The sequence below is a fragment of the Populus euphratica genome, unplaced genomic scaffold, assembly GCF_000495115.2.
Source record: "Populus euphratica unplaced genomic scaffold, PopEup_1.0 scaffold114.1, whole genome shotgun sequence".
Classification (NCBI taxonomy): Eukaryota; Viridiplantae; Streptophyta; class Magnoliopsida; order Malpighiales; family Salicaceae; genus Populus; species Populus euphratica.
This window is the reverse complement of record NW_011499905.1, coordinates 1,152,871-1,175,297: the sequence shown is the minus strand read 5'-3', so window position 1 is coordinate 1,175,297 and position 22,427 is coordinate 1,152,871. Positions and strand designations below refer to the sequence as shown.

At 31.6% G+C, this 22,427-nt stretch overlaps 1 protein-coding gene across 1 annotated transcript; it reads left to right on the top strand.

The window, feature by feature from the left end:
- Positions 1 to 16,421: 16,421 nt before the first annotated feature.
- Positions 16,422 to 19,984, top strand: LOC105133357 (double-stranded RNA-binding protein 1-like). Its single transcript, XM_011037316.1, has 3 exons — positions 16,422 to 16,687; positions 17,136 to 17,398; positions 18,898 to 19,984. The coding sequence occupies exons 1-3, from the start codon at positions 16,663 to 16,665 to the stop codon at positions 19,654 to 19,656; spliced, it is 1,047 nt and encodes a 348-aa protein (XP_011035618.1). The 5' UTR covers positions 16,422 to 16,662; the 3' UTR covers positions 19,657 to 19,984.
- Positions 19,985 to 22,427: the final 2,443 nt, after the last annotated feature.

The following is a 22,427-nucleotide window of genomic DNA, read 5'->3' as shown; positions in this document are numbered from 1 at the left end:
ACCCTCCCATTAACCCAAGACTGCCTCCCCCATACACTAAATGAATCTTTCTCTCAGCTAGCACCTGACCAAGATGATTTGCTGATTCTAAAAACTCCTTTTCTTTCCCAGGACTAGATCCACCGAAAACACAAATATTTCTTATTTGATGACCTGAGGAACTTGCCATTTCTACACACTTTTGTATTTGTTGAATGTATGGGTTGAGTAGAAATGAAAGGAAGGAAGAGAGGGTTTTATAGATGAGAAATGAGAAAGGCAATCATAACACCTATATGTAGGCCAGCTAGAGTCTCACACTCTCTCTCTCTCTTTTTATTTATTTATTTATTTATTTACTTTTAAAAAAAGCATGTGTATGTACAGGTAGTTGTGATTGTGGCTCACATCTTCCCTTGGTTTTATATTCAAGAACGGCTTAAACGCCCTCTATGGGTCGGGGATAGGCTTCCCATCCAGTTTTCTTAAAAACTGGCAAACAGGGTCTTTTTTAGTCAGATTCCCAAGACTAAGTCGATCATGTTCTTTATGAAATAGTGGTCATAAATCATGAATTACACGATGCACATCTCCACTAGGATGCGTCTCAAGAGTCAATAGAAGATTATCTAAAGACTCCTTACTCAGGCCATCCTTAATGAATTGTATTTTATCTTCACGGTTTATAGATGCCATTCCTAAAGAACGACATTGTGTATTACAAGTCCATCTAGCACATCGATGACTGACTTCTAGTCATTTTGCACGACGTTTCTTTGCAAAAGTGCTTTTACTTGTTCCAAGCATGTGTGAAATGAAGAAGTTTGAGGACTCACCTGATAATCGGACCTTTGCTTCAATCACCCAGCGAATATCTTCAGGAATTCCATGATTCATTAACAATCTCAATATTGCACATCTAGCACGGTAAATTTTTGTAATCGCATTCTAAGGCAGAGTGGGAAAATACTTTTTCAATTTTTCAAGATTAGTGTCCATTTTCAAATGAGAATTATAAGAGAGATTCAAAGAATTGCACAAATATATACACAAATATCAGTTATTGTGGGAAACTTAAAGAACCAACTTAAGTCACGGAGTACCGTTGTCCACCATTTGACCGGGGTGAGAGAAACTTGCAAAAATCACTCAAAAAGAAACAAAAATAAAATAAAATAAAATCAATCTTTATATACAGGATCACCCAATTCAATAGAGTTATGTTCAACTGAAAAATTATCAAAGTAAACTTTCAGACGATGTCCATTTACCTTGAAAACATTGCCATTCTTTGGATTCTCGATGTCATAGGCCCCATATGGATACACATGTTTCACAATAAAAGGATCGCTCCATCTTGATCTTAATTTACCAGGAAATAAATGCAGTCGAGAATTATAAAGCAAGACTTTTTTACCAACATTGAAGGTTTTTCTCTGTATTTTCTTGTCATGAAACTCTTTAATTCTTGCTTTATGAATTCTTGAATTTTCATATGCATCATTTCTTATTTCCTCAAGCTCATTTATTTGTAATTTTCGCAGTTGACTAGCATCATCCACATTTGAATTGAAAGCTTTAATAGCCCAATAAGTTTTATGTTCAAGTTCCACAGGCAAGTGACAAGGTTTTCCATAGACTAGTCTATAAGGTGACATACCTAATGATGTTTTATAAGCAGTTCGATAAGCCCAAAGTGCATCATTAAGTCTTAAAGACCAGTCTTTCCTATTAGGGTTCACTATTTTCTCCAAAATATGTTTGATTTCCCTATTAGCAAGCTCTACTTGTCCACTTGTTTGAGGGTGACAAGGGGTGGCAACTTTGTGTGTGATTCCATATTTCTTCATTAAAGACTCAAATGGCTTGTTGCAGAAATGTGTTCCACCATCACTTATTATGGCTCGAGGAACTCCAAATCGTCTCCAAATATTTTCTTTCAAAAACTTTATCACTGTTTTGTGATCATTGTTTCGACTTGGAATTGCCTCTATCCATTTTGAAACATAATCTACTGCGACTAATATGTATAAGAAACCAAATGATGGAGGGAATGGACCCATGAAATCTATACCCCAATAATCAAAGATCTCAATGACAATAATAGGATTTAAAGGCATCATGTGATGTTTTGAAATAGATCCCAACTTTTGACAATTTTCACAAGACTTGCAGAATGCACGTGAGTCTTTGAACATGGTGGGCCAATAAAATCCACTTTGTAAGATTTTTGCAGTTGTCTTTCTTGATGAGAAATGGCCCCCATATGCCTCAGAATGACAAAATTTAATGACACTACTTACCTCATTGTCCGGAATGCATCTTCGAAATATTTGATCAGGACAATATTTGAATAAATAAGGATCATCCCAATAAAAGTTCTTCACTTCGTTCAAGAACTTTCTTTTATCTTGGGTACTCCAATGAGCTGGCAATTGTCCTGAAACAAGAAAATTGACAATATTAGCAAACCAAGGCATTGTAGAGACAGAAAGTAAAGATTCATCAGGAAAGTAGTCATCGATTGGTGTGATGTCAGTTTTCGAAGTTGCAAGAAATGTGACTCCCTCTCATGCTTATCAAACGCAAAACAGCTATCCACATGCGAATCAAATGCAGAGCCTAAAATAACAGGAAATGAATTACATACTTCAACAGGTTGTGTGTCCAAGACAATAAAATCCACAGGATAAATGAATTTATCGACTTGTACTAACACATCTTCAATTATTCCTCTAGGCACTTTTATAGATCTATCGGCAAGTAAAAGAGTTATAGAAGTTGGTTTTAACTCACCTAGATTGAGACTCTGAAAAAATGAATATGGAAGTAAATTCACATTAGCACCAAGATCAAGTAAGGCTCTTTAAATTTTATGCTCTCCAATAAAGCAGGAAATTATAGGACAACCAGGGTCTTTATATTTCAAAGCATTATTGTTTTGAAGAATGGCACTTACTTGTTCCGCTAGAAAGGCTTTCTTTTTCACATTCAGTTTCCTCTTCACAGTGCATAGATCTTTCAAAAATTTAGCATAGGAAGGAACCTGTTTAATAGCATCCAGCAAAAGTATATTGATCCTTACCTGTTTGAAAGTTTCAAAGATTTCAGAGTTGTGATTAACTTTCCTTTGTTTGGTCATGGCTTGAGGAAATGGAAGTGCTGGCAGAGAATCAGTATTTTCTTTGCAATTTTCAAATTCAACCCCTTCCTTACCCTCAGAGATTGACTCATCATCTTTCTCATAAGGTTCAAGAGAGGGTTTTTCAATAACCTTACCACTGCGCAGAGTAGTGACTGATTTGACTTGATCCATGTGTTGGTTTCCGGAACTACTTGCATTTGCATTATATTGCCCCTTGGGATTTTGTTGTGGTTGAGATGGAAACTTACCTTTCTCTTGGAAACTGAGAGCAGATGTTAATTTTGCAAGAGTATCTTTAAAATCTATCATGTTTTGAGCAAGTTGAGTATTGATTGTCTCTTGCTTTTTAATGAATGCATGTAATGTTTCCTCAAGATTTCTTCTAGGAGGTGGAGCATAAGAAGGTGCATATCCATGAGAATTTTGGAAATTGTGGTGTGTTTGAAACGGTGGTTGTGAAGTTTGTGCATTGTTGTTCTCACTCTTCCAACTGAAATTTGGGTGATTTCTCCAACCAGGGTTATATGTTTGGGAGTATGGGTTGTGGTTGGCCCTTTGAAAACTGTTTAAAGCATGGGCTTGTTCATGGAGACATTCCTTAAAAGAAGGCAAGGTTGGACAATCGTTGGTTGAGTGTTCATTTGTTTCACAGATTTGACACACAATGTTTTCAACAGATTTTAATTGACCACTCTTTTTCAATTCTAGTGCCTCGACTTTTCTAGCTAAAGATGCAAACTTGGCTTGAAGGTCATGATCTTCCCTAAGGTTGTACATACCTCCACTAGATGTATGAGGTTGAGTTTTACTCGGTGCCTCACAAGTCCCCGCGGTGTCCCAATTTTGAGCATTTTCAGCTAACAAGTCTAAGTACTCCATTGCTTCATCAGGGTCTTTATCTTTAAAAGTTCCATTGCACATCAATTCAATCATTTGCCTATCTCTAGGTGTTAACCCTTAGCTAGACATAATGAAAGAAAGCAAAATAGATAAACAAAATAAGAACATAAAAGTTAAATAAGTCAAGGAAAGGAAATGAAAGGCATAAACTTAATATTAATGAAAGCAAAGCATAAACATTACAAAAAATACAAAGAGAGAAAGGAAGAGCATGATCTTGATCTGGAAACGAAGATGCCTAAATGCATGGCAAGTGCCTCCTTTTATAGGCCAAAATTGGGAACTATTGATTTGATGACTAATTGATAAGTGGGTGGCCAACTTTTGACTTGGTGACAATCCTTATCTTCTCTTGTCTGCCCAAAACATCATTGATAATGTCAAAATTGGAGCCAGTTGCAAACATGAAAGTTGTAGGCAATTGTCTCAGCTTTCTTGTGTAAAACATTCAGCTCATTTGGACTTCTAGAACTCCAGATATGGCTAAAATACTAAACAGTGCTCGGGTTGGAAGACAGATTCGGACTTCTTTGTTGTTGCTACAATGTGGACTTGAAAATGGCCTTTTTTGATCTTGGGCTCCATATGAAAGTTGTAGGCCTATGTCTTACCTTTCCATCCATATAAATTAGAACTAAATCTGAGATATATAGCTCCAGATATGACCCAATTACCAAACAGTGTGGTTTTTATTGGCCCACCATGTTTAAAGATGTCCATGCCTTCTGTGTCGCATGTGACTGATGCCAACGACTAGGTAGCCTCACTAGGCGTAACATGATGCCCCTTAACCCCATCCTTGTTTTGGAAATATTTGATTGTTGGGGGATTGATTTCATAGGACCTTTTCCAAGTTCATTTGGTTACCAATTCATCCTTGTAGCTGTTGATTATGTGTCTAAATGGGTGGAGGCCATTGCATCTCGAATCAATGACCATCGAGTTATAGTTAAATTCTTGAAAGAAAATATTTTCTCTAGTTTTGGCATGCCCCGGGCTATGATTAGTGATGGGGGAAAACATTTTTGTAACAAGCTCGTTGGGATTTTAATGAGAAAATATGGTGTAATTCACAAGGTCAGTACCCCCTATCACCTACAGACTAGTGGCTAAGCTGAGTTGGCAAATAGGGAGATCAAGAACATTTTAGAGAAAACAGTCAATTCAAACCGTAAAGATTGGTCCCTACAACTAGTTGATGCTTTGTGGGCATATCGCACTGCTTATAAGACCTCTTTAGGAATTTCTCCTTATAGGCTAGTTTATGGAAAGCCTTGTCATCTCCCTGTTGAGATTGAGCACCGTGCATATTAGGCCATCCAGCAATTCAATGACAATGAAAACGAGGTTGGCAAAAATAGAAAGCTTCAATTGGATGAATTAGAGGAGCTGAGAAATGATGCATTTGAAAATGCAAAAATTTCAAAACATAAGATGAAAACTTTGCATGATAAACATATTCTTAGAAAATCCTTTCATGTTGGTCAAAAGGTTCTCTTATATAATTCACGATTACATCTCTTTCCTGGGAAGTTGAGGACAAAATGGATTGGTCCATTTGTGATTAAATCCATCTCTGAGCATGGTGCATTTGAGGTAGAAAATCCTAAGAATGGAAATATTTTCAAAGTAAATGGTCATCGATTGAAACCTTATCTTGAAAACATTGTGGCTAAAGTTGAGACATTGGATCTTGAAGATCCAATACCATTGTAGTATCAGAAGTAATGAGTTTTTATTTTTATTTTTTATTTTTATTTTTTTTCTTTCTTCTATCTCTTATATTTTCTTGTTCATGCATTCGGGACAATGCATTATGTTGAGGATAATGTAAAACTTAATTTTAGATATTTTATTATGTTGAATGCTTGAGATAACCATGCTTGTTAAAAAACAAATTGCATTCGTATGTTAATGAGACTTATTTAGGATCATCATTATATTTTTGGATTCATTATTGTGTTGAACATTACATGCTTTAATTTGGGATAGGTAATATCTTATAAAGCAAGATATAGTATACTTTTTTTTAAGATTACTGAAGTATATCTTTCCTTGTAAAAGTTGTGTGAGTTGTATGAATATGCATGAAAGATGAGTATAATGCTTTACTTGTGATTATCCCTTTTGATCTAGTCCTAAACAAGGTTTAAGTGAATAGAGTAATAATTATTACACAAATAAATAAATAAATGTGTACAAAGTTCTATCTACTCCAATGTTTTGAGTTGCTCAGTAACTAGGGGTATTCATCACAAATGTTTATCTTTACGTCAAACGGCAACTTGAAATATGAGTATGCAAAGCACTTTAAGTTTGTGACTTTGTGAGTAACCGGGTGCATTCATCACAAATGTTTGTATTCGCGTCAAAAGGGAAGTGACTACTTAAAGACAAAGAATAAATCATATCTTCAATATATATATATATATAGATATATAGATATTTCTCTAATTTGCTACCTTGCTTGTGTTGGTGAGAAGGAAAGATTACAAGTTGAGTTTTCGTATGAATCAATTATGTTAGTTGCACGATAAATATGACTGAATTTGAAAATTTTGTATGGATGTTTGATTTAGAAAATGTGAGTATGCTTATTTTTCTTTACATTCATATTCCATCTCAAAGTTCTCATCTTCTTTTTCTTCTTCTCCATCTCTTTCTTTATTATTACTACTACTATTTCTATTAGTATTGTTGTTGTTGTGATTACTATTGTTGTTGTTTATAATTGTTGTTTATAATTTGTATAATTAACCTCCCTATGGTTCGACCCTAGTCTTGCCGGATTATTTATTACTTCGACACTCTTGCACTTGGGAGAAGACATTAATCTTTTAGTCGTGTCAATCCACTTCCAAACTAATTCGTCAATATGATCTACTTCTTGTAAATCATTATCATCTCCAGGTTGCTTGCAAATGTTGAAAATATTCATCTCCAATGTCATGTTTTCAAATGATAGCTTCATCAGTCCATTCCTACAATTAATCAATGCATTAGAAGTTGTAAGAAACGGACGTCCTAAAATAACAGGAAATGAATTACATACTTCAACAGGTTGTGTGTCCAAGACAATAAAATCCATAGGATAAATGAATTTATCGACTTGTACTAACACATCTTCAATTATTCCTTTAGGCACTTTTATAGATCTATCAGGAAGTACAAGAGTTATAGAAGTTGGTTTTAACTCATCTAGATTGAGACTTTGAAAAACTAAATATGGAAGTAAATTCACACTAGCACCAAGATCAAGTAAGGCTCTTTCAATTTTATGTTCTCCAATAAAGCAAGAAATTGTAGGACAACCAGGGTCTTTATATTTCAAAGCATTATTATTCTAAAGAATGGCACTTACTTGTTCGGCTAAAAAGGCTTTCTTTTTCACATTCAATTTTCTCTTCACAGTGCACAGATCTTTCAAAAATTTAGCATAAGAAGAAACTTGTTTAATAGCATCTAACAAAGGTATATTGATCCTTACCTGTTTAAAAGTTTCAAAAAGTTTAGAGTTGTGATTGACTTTCCTTTGTTTGGTCATGGTATGAGGAAATGAAAATGTTGGCAGGGAATTAATCATTTCTTTGTAATTTTCATATACAACTAAGGTTGTATGTTTGCGAGTATGGGTTGTGGTTGGCCTTTTGGAAACCGTTGAAAGCATGGGCTTGTTCATAGAGACATTCCTTAAAAGAAGGCAAGATTGGACAGTTATTGGTTGAGTGTTTATTTATTTCACATATTTGACACACAATATTTTTAACAGATTTTAATTGACCATTTTTTTTCAATTCTAGTGCCTCGACTTTTCTAGCTAAAGATGCAAACTTAGCTTGAAGGTCATGATCTTCTCTAAGGTTGTACATGCCTCCACTAGATGTATGAGGTTAAGTTTTACTCGGTGCCTTATAAGTACCCGCGGTGTCCTAATTTTGAGCATTTTCAGCTAACAAATTAAGTACTCCATTGCTTTATTAGGATCTTTATCTTCAAAAGTTCCATTGCACATAAATTCAACCCTTCATAAAAATATGAAACCAATCTCCATGTTTTAAAATCATGATTGCTTGACCGCTTTTTATGATCGGCTTGTTTTAACTCGCAAGTGCACGAGTGTATGATGTAGCAATTAACTCGGTAAGATCGAGGTCATATCCACAGAGAGCTAGATCTAGAAAATAAGCTAGGTAACAAAAAAAACTCAAGAGAAATTAAATTAATAATAACTTGGTTGAAAATAATTGATGGATTTGTTTTGAAAGATGAAAACGTGTAAATAGATTTTAAATGATAAGAAAAAGTAAATCTTTGTCCAAATCAATTTTAATGGTGATGTATTGGTGATTCCTTCAAGATATATAAGATAACTCAACCTAATATCAACAATGGAGATATTAGATAGGAAGATATTACAATGAAGTTTAAAAGGATGAAGATTGATTATTGCTTAAGAATGAACAAGTACTTTCATATTAAGTAAGACATTGAATCAAGCAATCTCTATACCAAAACTAAAGTTTGTGCATAAAAATTCAAGATTATAACATTACTTAAATGGTTTCTAAAATTTCTTTACAATAATAAATCATTCATGAAGAAAATGAGAAGATAAACATTAAGATTCATTCATATCTTAAAGAACTCACCTCAACCACCATCATCCTTGATTTGGATCCAAGAAAGAGATTAGCCAACCATGATTATATATAAGAACACTTTAATAAACATGAAATAACTTGAATTAAACTGAAATAATAAGTTTTATAAGCTAAAGAACCGAAATCTATAAAGAAGAACACAACACAATTTCAGTAAAAATTCGGACACAAATCTGATGCTAACTTTGGACAAAAATTTAGACCCTCTTCGAAGCTTTTATTCGAGATGTCTATTAAAGACATATTTATAGGAAATTCTGTCACCTTTCCAGATCATTAAAGAACAGCTCATTTGGACACCTGAGTCAAAAGTTATGGGCAAAACACCAAAAGGTGTTCTGAAAAATCAAATCAAGACAGCTTTACAACCACTTTGGTGCACGTTTTTCTTCCTCATTTATGAGCTATCTCTTTCTTCTTTTTGACCCAAAATAATGTAAATATGTCCCCTCCAGCTTTCCATCCATGTGCTTGCCTTCTTGGATCAATGGATTACCCAAAATAAATCAATTGTTGTTGTGTGGACATGTAAGGTCATGGATTGTGTTTGGGCTAATTTGAAGGTTGATTTGGGGTTGATTTGGGGCTAAATTTAAGCATCAAATAAGTATACAAATATACCTATTATTTGGGCTAAGATTGACATTGAAACCTTGAGTGTTTAATGGTTGAAGTTTGCACACAACATAAGGCAAGTTTGGGCTTAAAATAGATCATATGATATTCTTTTCTAGAATTGGAATAGAATTGATTTTTGGGACAAATTTGGAGCACTTATTTGAACCAAGATTTGCTTCAATCTTCAACTAAATGTCTCTTCAATTCTTTGTTCTGAATTCCGATGTTGAATTTCCTGAATTAATTCATTTAAGCTCCAAAAACCTATAGAAACATTAAAACAAACTTCATTTCTGAAAAGCACATCAATTATTATAAAAAAAACCAAATAAAAACAATAAATACATATGTAAAATAAGAGACTTAATGACACTTTTGATGCACAATCAATGATGAGGGCAAGTATTAAGCAAGTCTCAATACCTATCCCGACATTGGTAAAATGTTTCCCCTGGTTTTTGAGTGAAAGTGGTGATTTGTCTTTTGAAAGAGTTTGTTCTGTGAGATGAGAAAAACTTCTTTAAAAACTATTATTGCATTTTATACCAAGCACGAATGGATCCCGGTCTCAAATTTTTTAACCATGTTTTAGCTTTATTTTTTTAATGAAAAAGGAAAAAGTTTTAATCTGATGGTGTTCATGCTACAATTTGAGTCATTATAGGTGTTATAGACCTCCTCAGATTCCCTTAAATGCAAGTATGGATTTTCTAAATTTAAGCCATGAAAAGAAGGTAAAAGTTAAATAATGTCTAGCTTAAAATTATTCTCATTATTCTCATTATGAAGTGATTGATTATCTTCTTCAGCCATATTTTTCTGAAAATGATGAGGATACCCTACAAAGTCTACCACTTAATGTACATGACCACACTCTCATGTACGTGTAAGAATAGAATAAAAGGAAGAAGAAAACAAAAAAAATAAGAGAAAAGAAACAGAGTTATAAACAAGAAAAGTGAAAAGTGAAAAGTGAAAATAAAATAAATACTATAATTTGTACATGAACTTACCTCCCCGGCAACAGTACCAAAAACTTGACACAACCAAAAGATTAATGTTTTCTCCTAAGTGTAGGAGTGTCGAAATAATAAATAACCCAGCAAGACCAAGATCAAATCATAAGGAGGTTAATTGTATAAATTATAGATAACAATAATGCAATAACAACAACAACAATAACAACAATAACAATAACAACAAGAAGAATAATAATAGTAATAGTAATAATAATAGTAATAGTAGTAATAATAATAACAATAATAATAATAGAAGAAGACGAAGAAGAAGAAGTTGATGAGAACTTTGAGATTGAAGATTAACATATGGATTAAACAATGATAACAATAAATGTCAAGATTAAAGGATCCACTAATGGTATGTCAAAAAAGTATAGTATAAACTCTTATTACTCAATTGGAAATCACACACAAAGGAGGTTCTAATCAGTTTATAAATTGTTAACATGATTATATTAGTCATCTTATTCGATTAATGCTCATACTTGTAAATCTCATCAGGCATTCATGATTATAACTTGTATTAACAACAAATCAAGTTCTTTTCATAGCTTAGGTGTTGGTTATACCATACAATCTGGACTATGAAAGTGCCAAGCATTTATTGTACTAAGTGTTATACAACATAAATCTAGATTAGTCATTTAACAAGCAAAGTATTAAACAGTGAACAAGATAACAAATATAAAACATGTTAGTATCAAACATTAAAGTCCATGTTAAGTTTACATTATACTTATTCTTACACTATTAGTATAACCTTTTCACCTTGACATAATAAACTTAGTTAAACATAATGAAAGAAAGAAAAATAAATAAACAAAATAAGAACATAAATAAGATAAAAGTTAAATAAGTAAAGAAAAGGAATTGAAAAAAATAAACTTGATATTAATGAAAGAAAAACTTAAGCATTACAAAAATACAAAAAGAGAAAGCAAGAGCATGATCATGATCTGGAAACCAAGATGCATGAATAGTGTTTAGAATCTAGGACAAATTTGGACTTCTTTGTTGTTACTACAATTTGGACTTGAAAATGACCTTTTTAAATCTTGGGCTCCATATGAAAGTTGTAGGCCTATGTCTTACCTTTTTATCCATATAAAGTAGACCTAAATTCGAGATCTACAACTCCAGATATGATCCAATTACCAAACAGTTTTCCGGTTTGGACTGCATCGGCATCTCTATTTTAAGTTTGGTCATATCTTTGTCCTTTCAATTTCAATTCTTAAATTCATCAATCAATCCTTTCATTTATGTGATAGGCCTGCATTTAAAATGAATATTTACCATAAATTAAAGTTATCTTATATTATTAGATATGTTATTATAAAACATGCTTTAGTTAAGGAGTTATTGATACTTCAAGTGCAAAATGATGATATAAAACCTTGATAAAAATACACTTTTAAGTACTAATAAGTTTTATAATAGCATATTATATTGTTTTATTATTTTTTATATTTGTGTAAGTGTATTTCAGGTTTGTCAGTGTTTGTTGTTTTATGTGATGTTGTCTATACTTTATCCTTTTACCTTAGGACATTAAGAATAATGTCTCGTTTTGATTGGATAATGGGATAGCAGTTGAAATTAAAAAAAAAACTAACTAATTATTTTTGCTCTTATTAAAATTATTTGACAAAACTATTATTAGGATAGTAGAGTAAAGAGAAATTCTATCGATTCTTGATATGCATCTTAGTAAATATTTTTATCAGGGTCTATCATAACACTTCTTGAAATATTCAGATTTACTAACTCTCACTTCGTTATCACTTGATTTTGCTCATATACTCATTTAACAAGTATTCTCAAACCTTTATTTTCACACACACACACTTTAACATATGATTATGGGTTGTATATTGAATTATTATATTATTTATGTTCTTTTGCTAAAGAAAACAATTAAAAAAAATTGATAGTATATAATTTGAAAAAAAAAAAATTGATAATATTAATGATAATAAAAACGTAAATAAATTTGGTTTTGTAGCTTCCCTAACCTAAGTAATTAAGTCCAAATGGGTGTTTTAATACATAATACCTTAAAATCAACTGATTTAGAAACTATTAGCCTAGTACATGAGTTAAGGAGAAAAGCTTAAGGGAAATAAACATTGGACTACAACTCGAGTTATTAAGCTATAAGAGGTGTCTCAACACCTAATGAACTAAAACCAACTAGTTTGGAAGTCATTAGCCTAAAGCTTGTTATATAGATTAAAAATTTTTGTGTTTTAAGTTATATGAATATAATAATAATAATAATAATATAATAATAATAATAATCTCAACCCAAGAAAGTTAACCTTAAATATTAGAACAAAATTTTATTTTCATCCAAACAAAACCTCATAGGTATTGATAAATTGAGTATAAAAGGTTTATTAATATCTTATTTAAAAAGTATGAAGTAAATATATAAATTTAATGAGAATTTCTTTATTTGGATAGAGTAATAGAAGTTGAATGATAAATACATTACTTTTTGAATTTTATACATTGGTTTTCTATTTTAACGCTTTAATTACTAAAAACTAATAATAAGCTGGTTAGGTGGTATGATTAGTACTTAAAAGTATATTTTCATTAAGGTTTTATATTATCATATTGTACTTAAAGTATCATTAAATTCCCTAACTTAAGCATATTTCATAATAAAAAGTCTGATAATATAAGATATCCTATATCTTATTCTAAGTGCAAGAGTGTCAAAGTAATAAATAATCGGGTAAGACTAAGGTCAAACCATAGAGAGGTGAACTATATAAAATTATAAACAATAAAGAAAAATAAGTTGAAGAGAACTTTTGAGATGTGATATTGACATAAGGATTAAATAAGGATAAAACAATTATCAAGATTAGGGGATTGACTAATGATATTTCAAATAATTATAGTATAAATTATTTTTATTACTCAACTAGAAACCACACACAAAGAAAGTTTCAATCAGATTATAAATTATTAACATGATTATATTAATTATCTTATTTGATTAACATCAATACTTGTAAATGTGGTTAAGTATTCATGGTGATAACTTATGTTAACAATAAATCAAATTCTTTTCATAATACAAGTATCAGTACCATACAATAAACTATGATAGTGTCAAGTATTTGTTGTACAACACAAATTTAAATTAATCATTTAACAAACAAGATATTAAGAGTGAGTAAGTTAATAAATATAAAATATGTTAGTATCAAATATTAAAATTCATGTTGAGTTTATATTATACTTATTTTTATACCATTAATGTACCTTTTTCACATTAAAAAATTAACTTAGTTAAACATAATAAAGAAGAGAAACATAAATAAATAAAATAAAAATATAATAATAATATACATTAACTAAGTAAAGAAAATGAAATAAAAAATATAAACAAGAGATTAATATAACATAAAATAAAACTTGAACATTAAAATACAAAGAGAGAGAATAATCTTGATCTAAACGCCAAGATGCCTAAATATATAACAAATACCTCCTTTTATATGCTAAAATTTAAAACTATTGTTTTGATAACTAATTATTATGTGGGTAGCCACCTCTTGACTTTGTGACAACCCTTATCTTTTTGTATGAACAAAACGTTATTGCTAACATTAGAATTTAAACAGATAGTCGTCAAGAAATTTCTGAAAATTTATCTTAGCTTTCAAACAAAACAAAAAAAGAATAAGCTCATATAATTTCTAGAATTCAAGATATAGGCTGAACATTAAACAGTGTTTAGGTGACAAGACAAATTCAGACTTCTTTTTTAATGCTAAAAATTAGATTTCTAAATGATAGAATTGAATCTTATACTCTCATAAATATTTTATGTCTATATTTTAGCTTTCTAATTATATAAACTAAACTGAAATCTAAAATTTACAACTTTAGATATGACTCAATGATTGAATATTATTTTAATATGAATTGAATTAACATTTTTTTTTTAAAAATAGTTTTTTATTTGTCTTTTCACTTTTAATAGTTAATCACATCAATCAATTTTTTACATTGTAAAATACATCTACCATTAAAATGAATATTTAATATAAATTAAAATTATTTTATATTATTATATTTATTATTATAAAATATGTTTAAGTTAGAGAATTTAATAATGCTTTAAATATAATACGATAATATAAAATTTTAATAAAAATATAATTTTAAATATTAATTATTATAAAAAAAATTTAAAATTTTTTTATTGGGTTGCAGGAAACTTTCTGGAGTGGTGCCTTCTGAGACAGCCAATTATAAAACGAATTAAGGCCATCATCTAGCTATGATCTCATAGATGACTCTTAGGCTTGGCAATGGTTCCTTTACCTCTTCGTTTGAAATAACAGCAACTCGATACCAAGTTTGCTATCACAAGCAAAGTGCCATGCCTAGAGCGGCGGTAATACACTGGGTGCATCATTGGACGCTTCATTGAGTGAGGCAGCAAGGTATTCTGCAAGGCTTAGTCCAGAAGTGGACTTGTTAGAAGACTCTGCAACGCTTGATTTCTTCATTCTAATTGCTTGTAGAAGCCAGGAATTTGAAGAGCCAGGTCCATTCAAATTATTCCCCCAATCATCCAGCCCACTCCACAAAACAGGTTCTAGATGCTGCAATGGATCTTCAACCATCGAGTTGTCATAAAAACATTTTGGCCCCGTGCTTCATTTGGTGCAAAGCCACGAGAATGACAACCTCGTCCTCTTCCACTACTCTGTCCAATACCTGAACTGCTATGCCAGTTCCTCTGGCCAGTCTGAAATAGCTGGACTCCATAACATGAAACAGGGGACGGGCTGCTCCCTACTGGGCCAAAGCCAGGATTCCCTTGACGAATGGGATATGGACTGGACAGTCCTCCGTGAAGAGTAGAGCCAAAATAGCTCGCTGGGCCACCTGGTCCACTTCACATTTCAGGAGGAGCTCCTTGATTCATCGGAAAATGATCAAAAAACCCTCTCGGGCTTCAATAGGAAGCAACTTTGTGATATGGACCTTGCCCTCGATACATTCTCTGGTTGGGTAAATGATTGCTCTGCATTTGATTCGCATGTGGATAGCTGTTTTGCGTTTGATAAGCATGAGAGGGAGTCACTTCAAGATTCCTTTGACCTGGGGTCCCAAGAAGCGGATAAGCAAGCAAACCTGGCGGAGCAGAAGTTTCAACGTTATTAGAAGTTTCAGCCTGTGCAGCAGCTATTGAGCGCATGGCTTTCAATCTTTCCCTTCTTTTTTCTGAATCCTCCATTTAACCTAAGAGAGAATAAACATCCTACTGGTTATAATTATTAGTTTTAAAAAGAAGACTTTTCCCATTAAACCCTAAAATGATCAATTAGCCAAACGAAACCAAAATTTTAAACAGAAATAATGCTTTGTAAACAAATAGCTAAATCCCAATGAAATTCAAAAGTAATCTCAATCACAAAGAAGAAGAAGAAGATATCTATACAAAAATTCTCAAAATAGGAGACTAGTACCTGAAATTGAGAGCTCTTACTGTTGCTAATAAACCCTAAAAACGAGAGATTGTGGCTCTAGAGGCCGTGTCATTTAATTATTAATTTCAAATGATTTAAAATACTATTTTTTAAAATTATTTTAATATTAAAATGAAAACATTAAAAAAATTAAAATTAATTTAAAAATACAAAAATAATCAAACTCTTGAATATGGTTTTCATATTTTAAAAGTAAATGGTTGTTGGTTTTTTAAAATTAATTTAGTGCTTGTTTTCAAAATATTTTTATTTAAAAATATATTAAATAATAATTCTTATTTTTTAAATTAATATATTTAAGTATTTAAAATTTTTTTAAAAAATTAAAACTAATCTAAAAAATATTAAACAAATATCAAACAGACCAAGGAGCAGTGTTTTTCTCGGCGGGCGGGTTTCGGTCGGGCAGTTAAGAACCTGTTCCGCTGAAAATGGATTTGAAAGCCCAATCTAATTTAGAAGTGGATCTGTGCATTCCAATAAGGAATTAGGATTACTGGTCGTCGGCTGGGCCCATTTTGGACAGATGTTTTGAGATTGATTTTGTCGAAGAAATATCTGTAAAACCCTCTAATCGAACGGCTATGATTACTCACACCTACCAAAACAAACTGTCCATGCGAGTTTCTTTTTGCCAAAAAATCGCAGCCGGTATCCATTGCAGAAACTACCCAACTGCCTCACACCACTTGTTTTGCCATCTACAAAGTAGAAGAAAGCAGCAAAATCATCGTTTGATCGAAGCTTATTATCACACTTGTTCTTGCAATCTTCTGGAGACCAAACACAAACTCTGAGAGCGATTAAGTATACTAACCATGCCCACCAACGAAGGATTCTCAGGTACATGTATTTTCTTGAGCTCTTGGGTTTCTTTGAGAGCTCTTTTTTTTTCCTAGGTTTGTGTGTATGAGGGATACTGTTGTAATAAGCTGGTTATTTAATTTAATTTAATTTCTAGGTTTGGTTTTTTTGAAAGTTAAATTTTGTATTTTAAAAAAAAAAAATTATCTAAAGTAAAATGCTGCTTATAATTAAATACAATTTTGGAGAGAATATCCTTAGTCTTATTTAATAATAAAAGAAATGAAATGTTGATTATACTATTCTTGAGGAAGGCCATTGGCTGCTGGCGTTATTTTAAAGTTTTTGGTAAGCTGAACTAATTGTACTTCTTGATAAATTAAGATTATACATATAGGTAGGTAAATTATTGGTTAGTGAGACATTTTACTGAATATGTTCATGTAATGTGAGAGGCTTATATTTTGTTTTTTCATATTTCTTTCAGGTGTATCCAATTGCTATGTGTTCAAGAGTAGATTGCAGGAGTATGCACAAAAGGCAGGCTTGCCTACTCCTGTATATGAGACAATCAAAGAAGGCCCTTCTCATGAGCCATCATTCAGGTCGACAGTGATTGTGAAGGAAGTTAGATATGATTCTTTACCTGGTTTTTTCAATCGGAAGGCGGCAGAGCAATCGGCTGCTGAGGTTGCTCTTGTGGAGTTGGCTAAAGCTGGCCAAATTAATGAATCCACTTCTCAACCTGTTGTAAGTTCATATACTACCAAATAACGAATCTTCTATCTTCCTTTCGGTTCATAATATTATGTACCATCTGATATAACATAAAAGTTCATTCCTTTGATTCACTCTTTATGTTATAAAGATTTTTAAAGCTGGGACTTTAGATTTGAAGTTGTGTTAAGCATGCTTCTACTTCACTGATAGTTAATTTTGTAGCATAAAAGACCTTGACTGGACTTTTTGAAGGCGCAATTTTCCCTAGCAGCTTTAATGCAACTAAATATTAGGGTAGCCCTTGTCATTCCAATTGTTACTTTTTTGTCTTCTGGTTTTTTAATGGACTTATTCCTTGATCGTTAAATTCTTTTGGCTTTTGCAACTGCTTGTCTCATTGATGAAGTTATTGCTTTATCGTGTGTAATCTGAGTTGGTAATTATTGTTGCTCTTGAACTATTTTTCCCAAAACAAGGCAGTTGAAAACTCTTTTACCATAATATAGTAGTTTAAATTGTATTTACCAAACTGCGATATTTTTTGCCACATAGGCTCTATCATATGTACATGTCGTGTTTGTGTTTTTTTGGCCTAAAGAAAAATCTTCTATAAAAGAAAATATTATTTTTTGAGTAGGAAGTCTATTTTTGTCTTCCATTTCTCAAATTCAAATCATCTTTCAATCCAGAAAGGATGTGTTCATCAGCTAATGGCTATTAAGTTGAAATAAAATCTAACATCTTTTCTTCTCTTTTTAGTCCCTTTTCCCTAAGAACCACTGAGTTTGTTTGTAATGAGAAATTGTGGATCTCTACTTTACTTGAAGTGATTTGAGTTGTATTAGATTTGTGTGTTAACTATTGATGGATACCATTTGATCTGTTAAAAGATATTTTCAATTGCTAAGTTGTCAATGAAAAAAATGTAGACATTACTTTTGAAAAAATATTCATAAATCAGTTATGGTTGGGACTTGATAAAGTTCTAGATTTAGAATTCCAAAATATTTCTAGGCTTAGGAATTGACAAGTTACAAAAATTAGGATCTATCTTTTGCATTCAATTTATTTGTTAAATTTCCCTAATGAATAGAGATTGTATTTTAGTTTGTGTTTTTTTGTAGAAGAGATATGGGGAAAGGAGTTAGATTCTATTCTAACTTGTTTTAGTGAAATGGAAAACAAAACTTTTGGTGAAATTAAAAGATAAAATAGAAAATAAAAACAAAGAATAAAAAGTTAAATACATGCTATAAGGAACCAAGTGAAGAACTGGAGAGATTAAGGTGAAATTTTATATTATTAAATTGCATTAAATGTACCTTTATCTCTTTAATCCACATAAATAATAATTAGATGTTCTTATGCTTATATGGAAAAAACTACCTTATTTTAGGAAATAGGTTTAAAACTACCATGTTTTGAGAAATAAGATTTAAAATTACCCTTATCTGGAAAAAAAACTGAACTATTCATAGTGCTCTTTGGTGTTTTTCTCACATTTGATCATGATTTTTTTTCCTCTACAGCATGAAACAGGATTATGCAAGAATCTACTTCAGGAGTATGCACAAAAGATGAATTATGCAATTCCTTTATATGAGTGCCAAAAGGATGAAACACCAGGTCGAGGGCTTGTTTTTAAATGTACTGTTGAGATTGGGGGGATTCGGTATATTGGAGCATCAGCAAAAACCAAAAAAGAATCGGAGATCAAAGCTGCTAGAACTGCTTTGTTAGCAATCCAATCGAGTGGATCTGATAAACCAAGTGGCAACTCTCAATTAACGGTAATTCCATGTAGAAAAAGGGGAGTTGAGACTAGTGTTCAAGAGGAGATGGCAAATATTCCCAAGCCTAAGAAGGCCCGGTTTAAAAAGAAAAGGTTGAAAAACAAGCTCTCCGGGGACAGGATAGACAATGCTCAAAGTGAACTTACTGAACACTTGGATACTATGGATGGTCAATCTGGATCAGAAACAGATCAAACTGATGGTTCCATCATTCGAGGAGCAAATTGCAAACCTCTAGCAATGGGAACAACGATGACTGCCCATGATGGAAAGCCTGATACTGACTTGAATGAAAGAGAAACTTCTGATACTAAAGGTGCTTTGACTTCGAATGACTCTGGTTATCCTGGAAGTGGACAGTCAGCATCTCCAAATTTTAATCAAAGCAATCATGGGACTGGTGCGGAAATATCAGCTGAGTCTAATGCTGGAACAGGTAAGGTTACTGGAATTATAGAGGCTACTTCAATGGCAAACAATCCTGTGCTCAAATAGATAGGGGCTTCAAATGCTTAAAAAACTACAGAGAGAGAATTGAGATTAATGCGAGCCAAGAGTAGGACAAACTGGAAATATATTGGGTTTTAGTTGCAGTTGCGTGAAGTTGGTATTTTGAGATTATAGGTGTAGAACTAGAAGGTACTGAGAGTATCAATAGATTAACACTACGAAAATTTCAGGTACACTGGTTGATTAAATTGTCCAAAAATATTGGATTAGACATGGAAATGTGATAACAATATCTGGCATCCTTACCGCTGCTCGATCTGTGTGGATGTACCTTTGCGGGGTGAGTGGTTCTATGAAGCATTTCTATTCTCCCTAGGTATCTGGATTTCATCTGCTCGAATTGTTTTGGTAAATGCTTGGAATAACCCCCGCACGAGGCCCCACACAATTTTCAAAATTGTTTTTTTGAAACTAAAAAAAATATTTATACAAATTTCAATAATATATTTTATGGGAAAATAAATTATTTTCCTATTAAAATTTATATTTCTTATTTATGAATTTTTTATTTTTATGGAACAATGAATATTTTTTAATTATTAGTGATAGATCATAGAGTTGATCATAAAGTTGTATTATTTTAAATGTAGAAGTGTCAAAATAATAAATAACCCAATAAAATTAAGCTTGAATTACAGGGAGGTGAATTATAATAATAATAACAATAATGATGATATTGATAATGATGAGTTAAAGAGAATTTTGAAAAATAAAATTAATATAAAGATTAAATATGATAAAAACAAATATTAAAGTTAAAGGATTTACTAATGGTATTAAAAATAAGTAAAGTATAAACTCTTTATAAATTATTAACATGATCATATTAATTATTTTTATTTATGTAATATTATATTTATAAATTTTATTAGGTATTCATAACGTTAACAAATCAAGTTTCTTTTATAACAATGATGTCGGCTGAAAATTATGAAGGATTAAGTATTTGATGTACCAAATAGTGTACAACACAAATCTAAATTAATTATTTAATAGGTATAATATTAAGAATTAATAAGAAAAAATAATAATAATAGCAAATTGTTTAGGATATAAGTACTGAAGGTTATATTGAGTTTATATTATATTTATTATAACACCATTAGTGAAATTTTTTTATTTTGATATGATAAACTTAGTTAAATATTATGAAGAAGAAAAACATAAATAAACAATATAAAAATATAAATATGATATAAGTTAACTAGGTATAGTAAAAGAAATGAAAAGCATAAATAAGAGATTAATGAAAACAAAACTTAAGCATTACAAAAATATAAATAGAGAGATAACATAAATATGATCTTGATTTGAAAACCAAGATACATTAATGAATGACAAATACCTCCTTTTATATGCTAAAATTCAAAACTATTCATTTGGTAATTAATTATTGATATAGTGGATTCAAAACTATTCGTTTGATAATTAATTATTGATGTAGTGGCCAACTATTAATTTAGTGGACTTAGTGGGCAACAGCACTAAAGCATTTTGGCTGGATGAAATGATATTAATGCAATTGAGCAACGTGTTCTTCATGAAAGTTGTTGGAAATTGTCTTTTTCTTTCACCTACCAAATTTTAGAGTATTTGGATCGCTACAACTCGAAATATGTCTAAAATACCGAGTAGTGCTTCTGGTGGACGTGGTGGATAGCCCTCAACCTCTTGTTTAGATACAATATCATTACTAGCATCAGAATTATAAGTCTTCTTCATCAAAGTTATTGGAAATTGTCTTATCCTTCCATTAACCAAATTTCACATCATTTTGCCTTTTAGAACTTGAGTTATGGTTAAAATTCTGAGCAGTGTTTAAATTGTTTAAACAGTTTTTAAAGGACCAATTATAACCCATACTCACAAACATACAGCCCTAGTTGGAGAACTCATCACAATTTTAGTTGGAAGAGTGACAATGCATAAACTTCACCACCACAGTTTCTAGCACACCATAATTTCTAAAATTCTCATGGATATGCGTCTTCTTATGCTCCACCTCTTAGCATAATTTTCAAAATTCTCATGGATATGCACCTTCTTATGCTCCACCTCTTAGAAGAAATTTTGAGGAAACTTTGTATGCATTCATTGAAAAGCAAGAGACAATCAACACTTACTTGCTCAAAACATAACATATTTTAAAGATACTCTTGCAAAATTCACATCTGCTCTCAGTTTTCAAGAGAAAGGTAAGTTTCCATCTCAACCATAACAAAATCCTAAGGGGCAATACAATGCAAATGTAAGTAGTTCTAGAAATCAACACATATATCAAGTCAAATCATTCATCACTCTTCGTAGTGGTAAGGTTATTTAAAAACCAATTCTTAAATCTTGTGAGAAAGATGATGAGTCAATCTTTAAGGGTAAGGAAGGGGTTGAATCTGAATATTGCAAAGAAAGACTGATTCCCCACCGGTACTTCCATTTCCTCATGCTATGACCAATCAGAAAGAAATCGAGGATGAAAAAGGCACCTAAAATATTGATGTGGATCTTTTATCAAAAGTGACAATAGATTCGACACCCTGTCACACCAATCGATGATTACTTTCCTAATGAATCTCTACTTTCTCTTATTTTAATGCTTTGGTTTGCTAAAAATATCAATTGTTTTTGCTTTCAGATTTTTTTCAACTCACTAGAGTATCGAAGACAAGAAAAGTTTTGAGCAACATGCAATTTTTTTATTGGGATGACCCTTACCTATTCAATTATTATCCTGATCAAATATTTCAAAGATGCATTCC

Coding starts and splice junctions, on each gene's coding strand:
- LOC105133357 (XM_011037316.1), top strand. CDS start 16,663: ATGCCCACCAACGAAGGATTCTCAG. Junction 16,688..17,135: donor CACCAACGAAGGATTCTCAG/GTACATGTATTT, acceptor TATTTCTTTCAG/GTGTATCCAATTGCTATGTG. Junction 17,399..18,897: donor AATCCACTTCTCAACCTGTT/GTAAGTTCATAT, acceptor TTTCCTCTACAG/CATGAAACAGGATTATGCAA.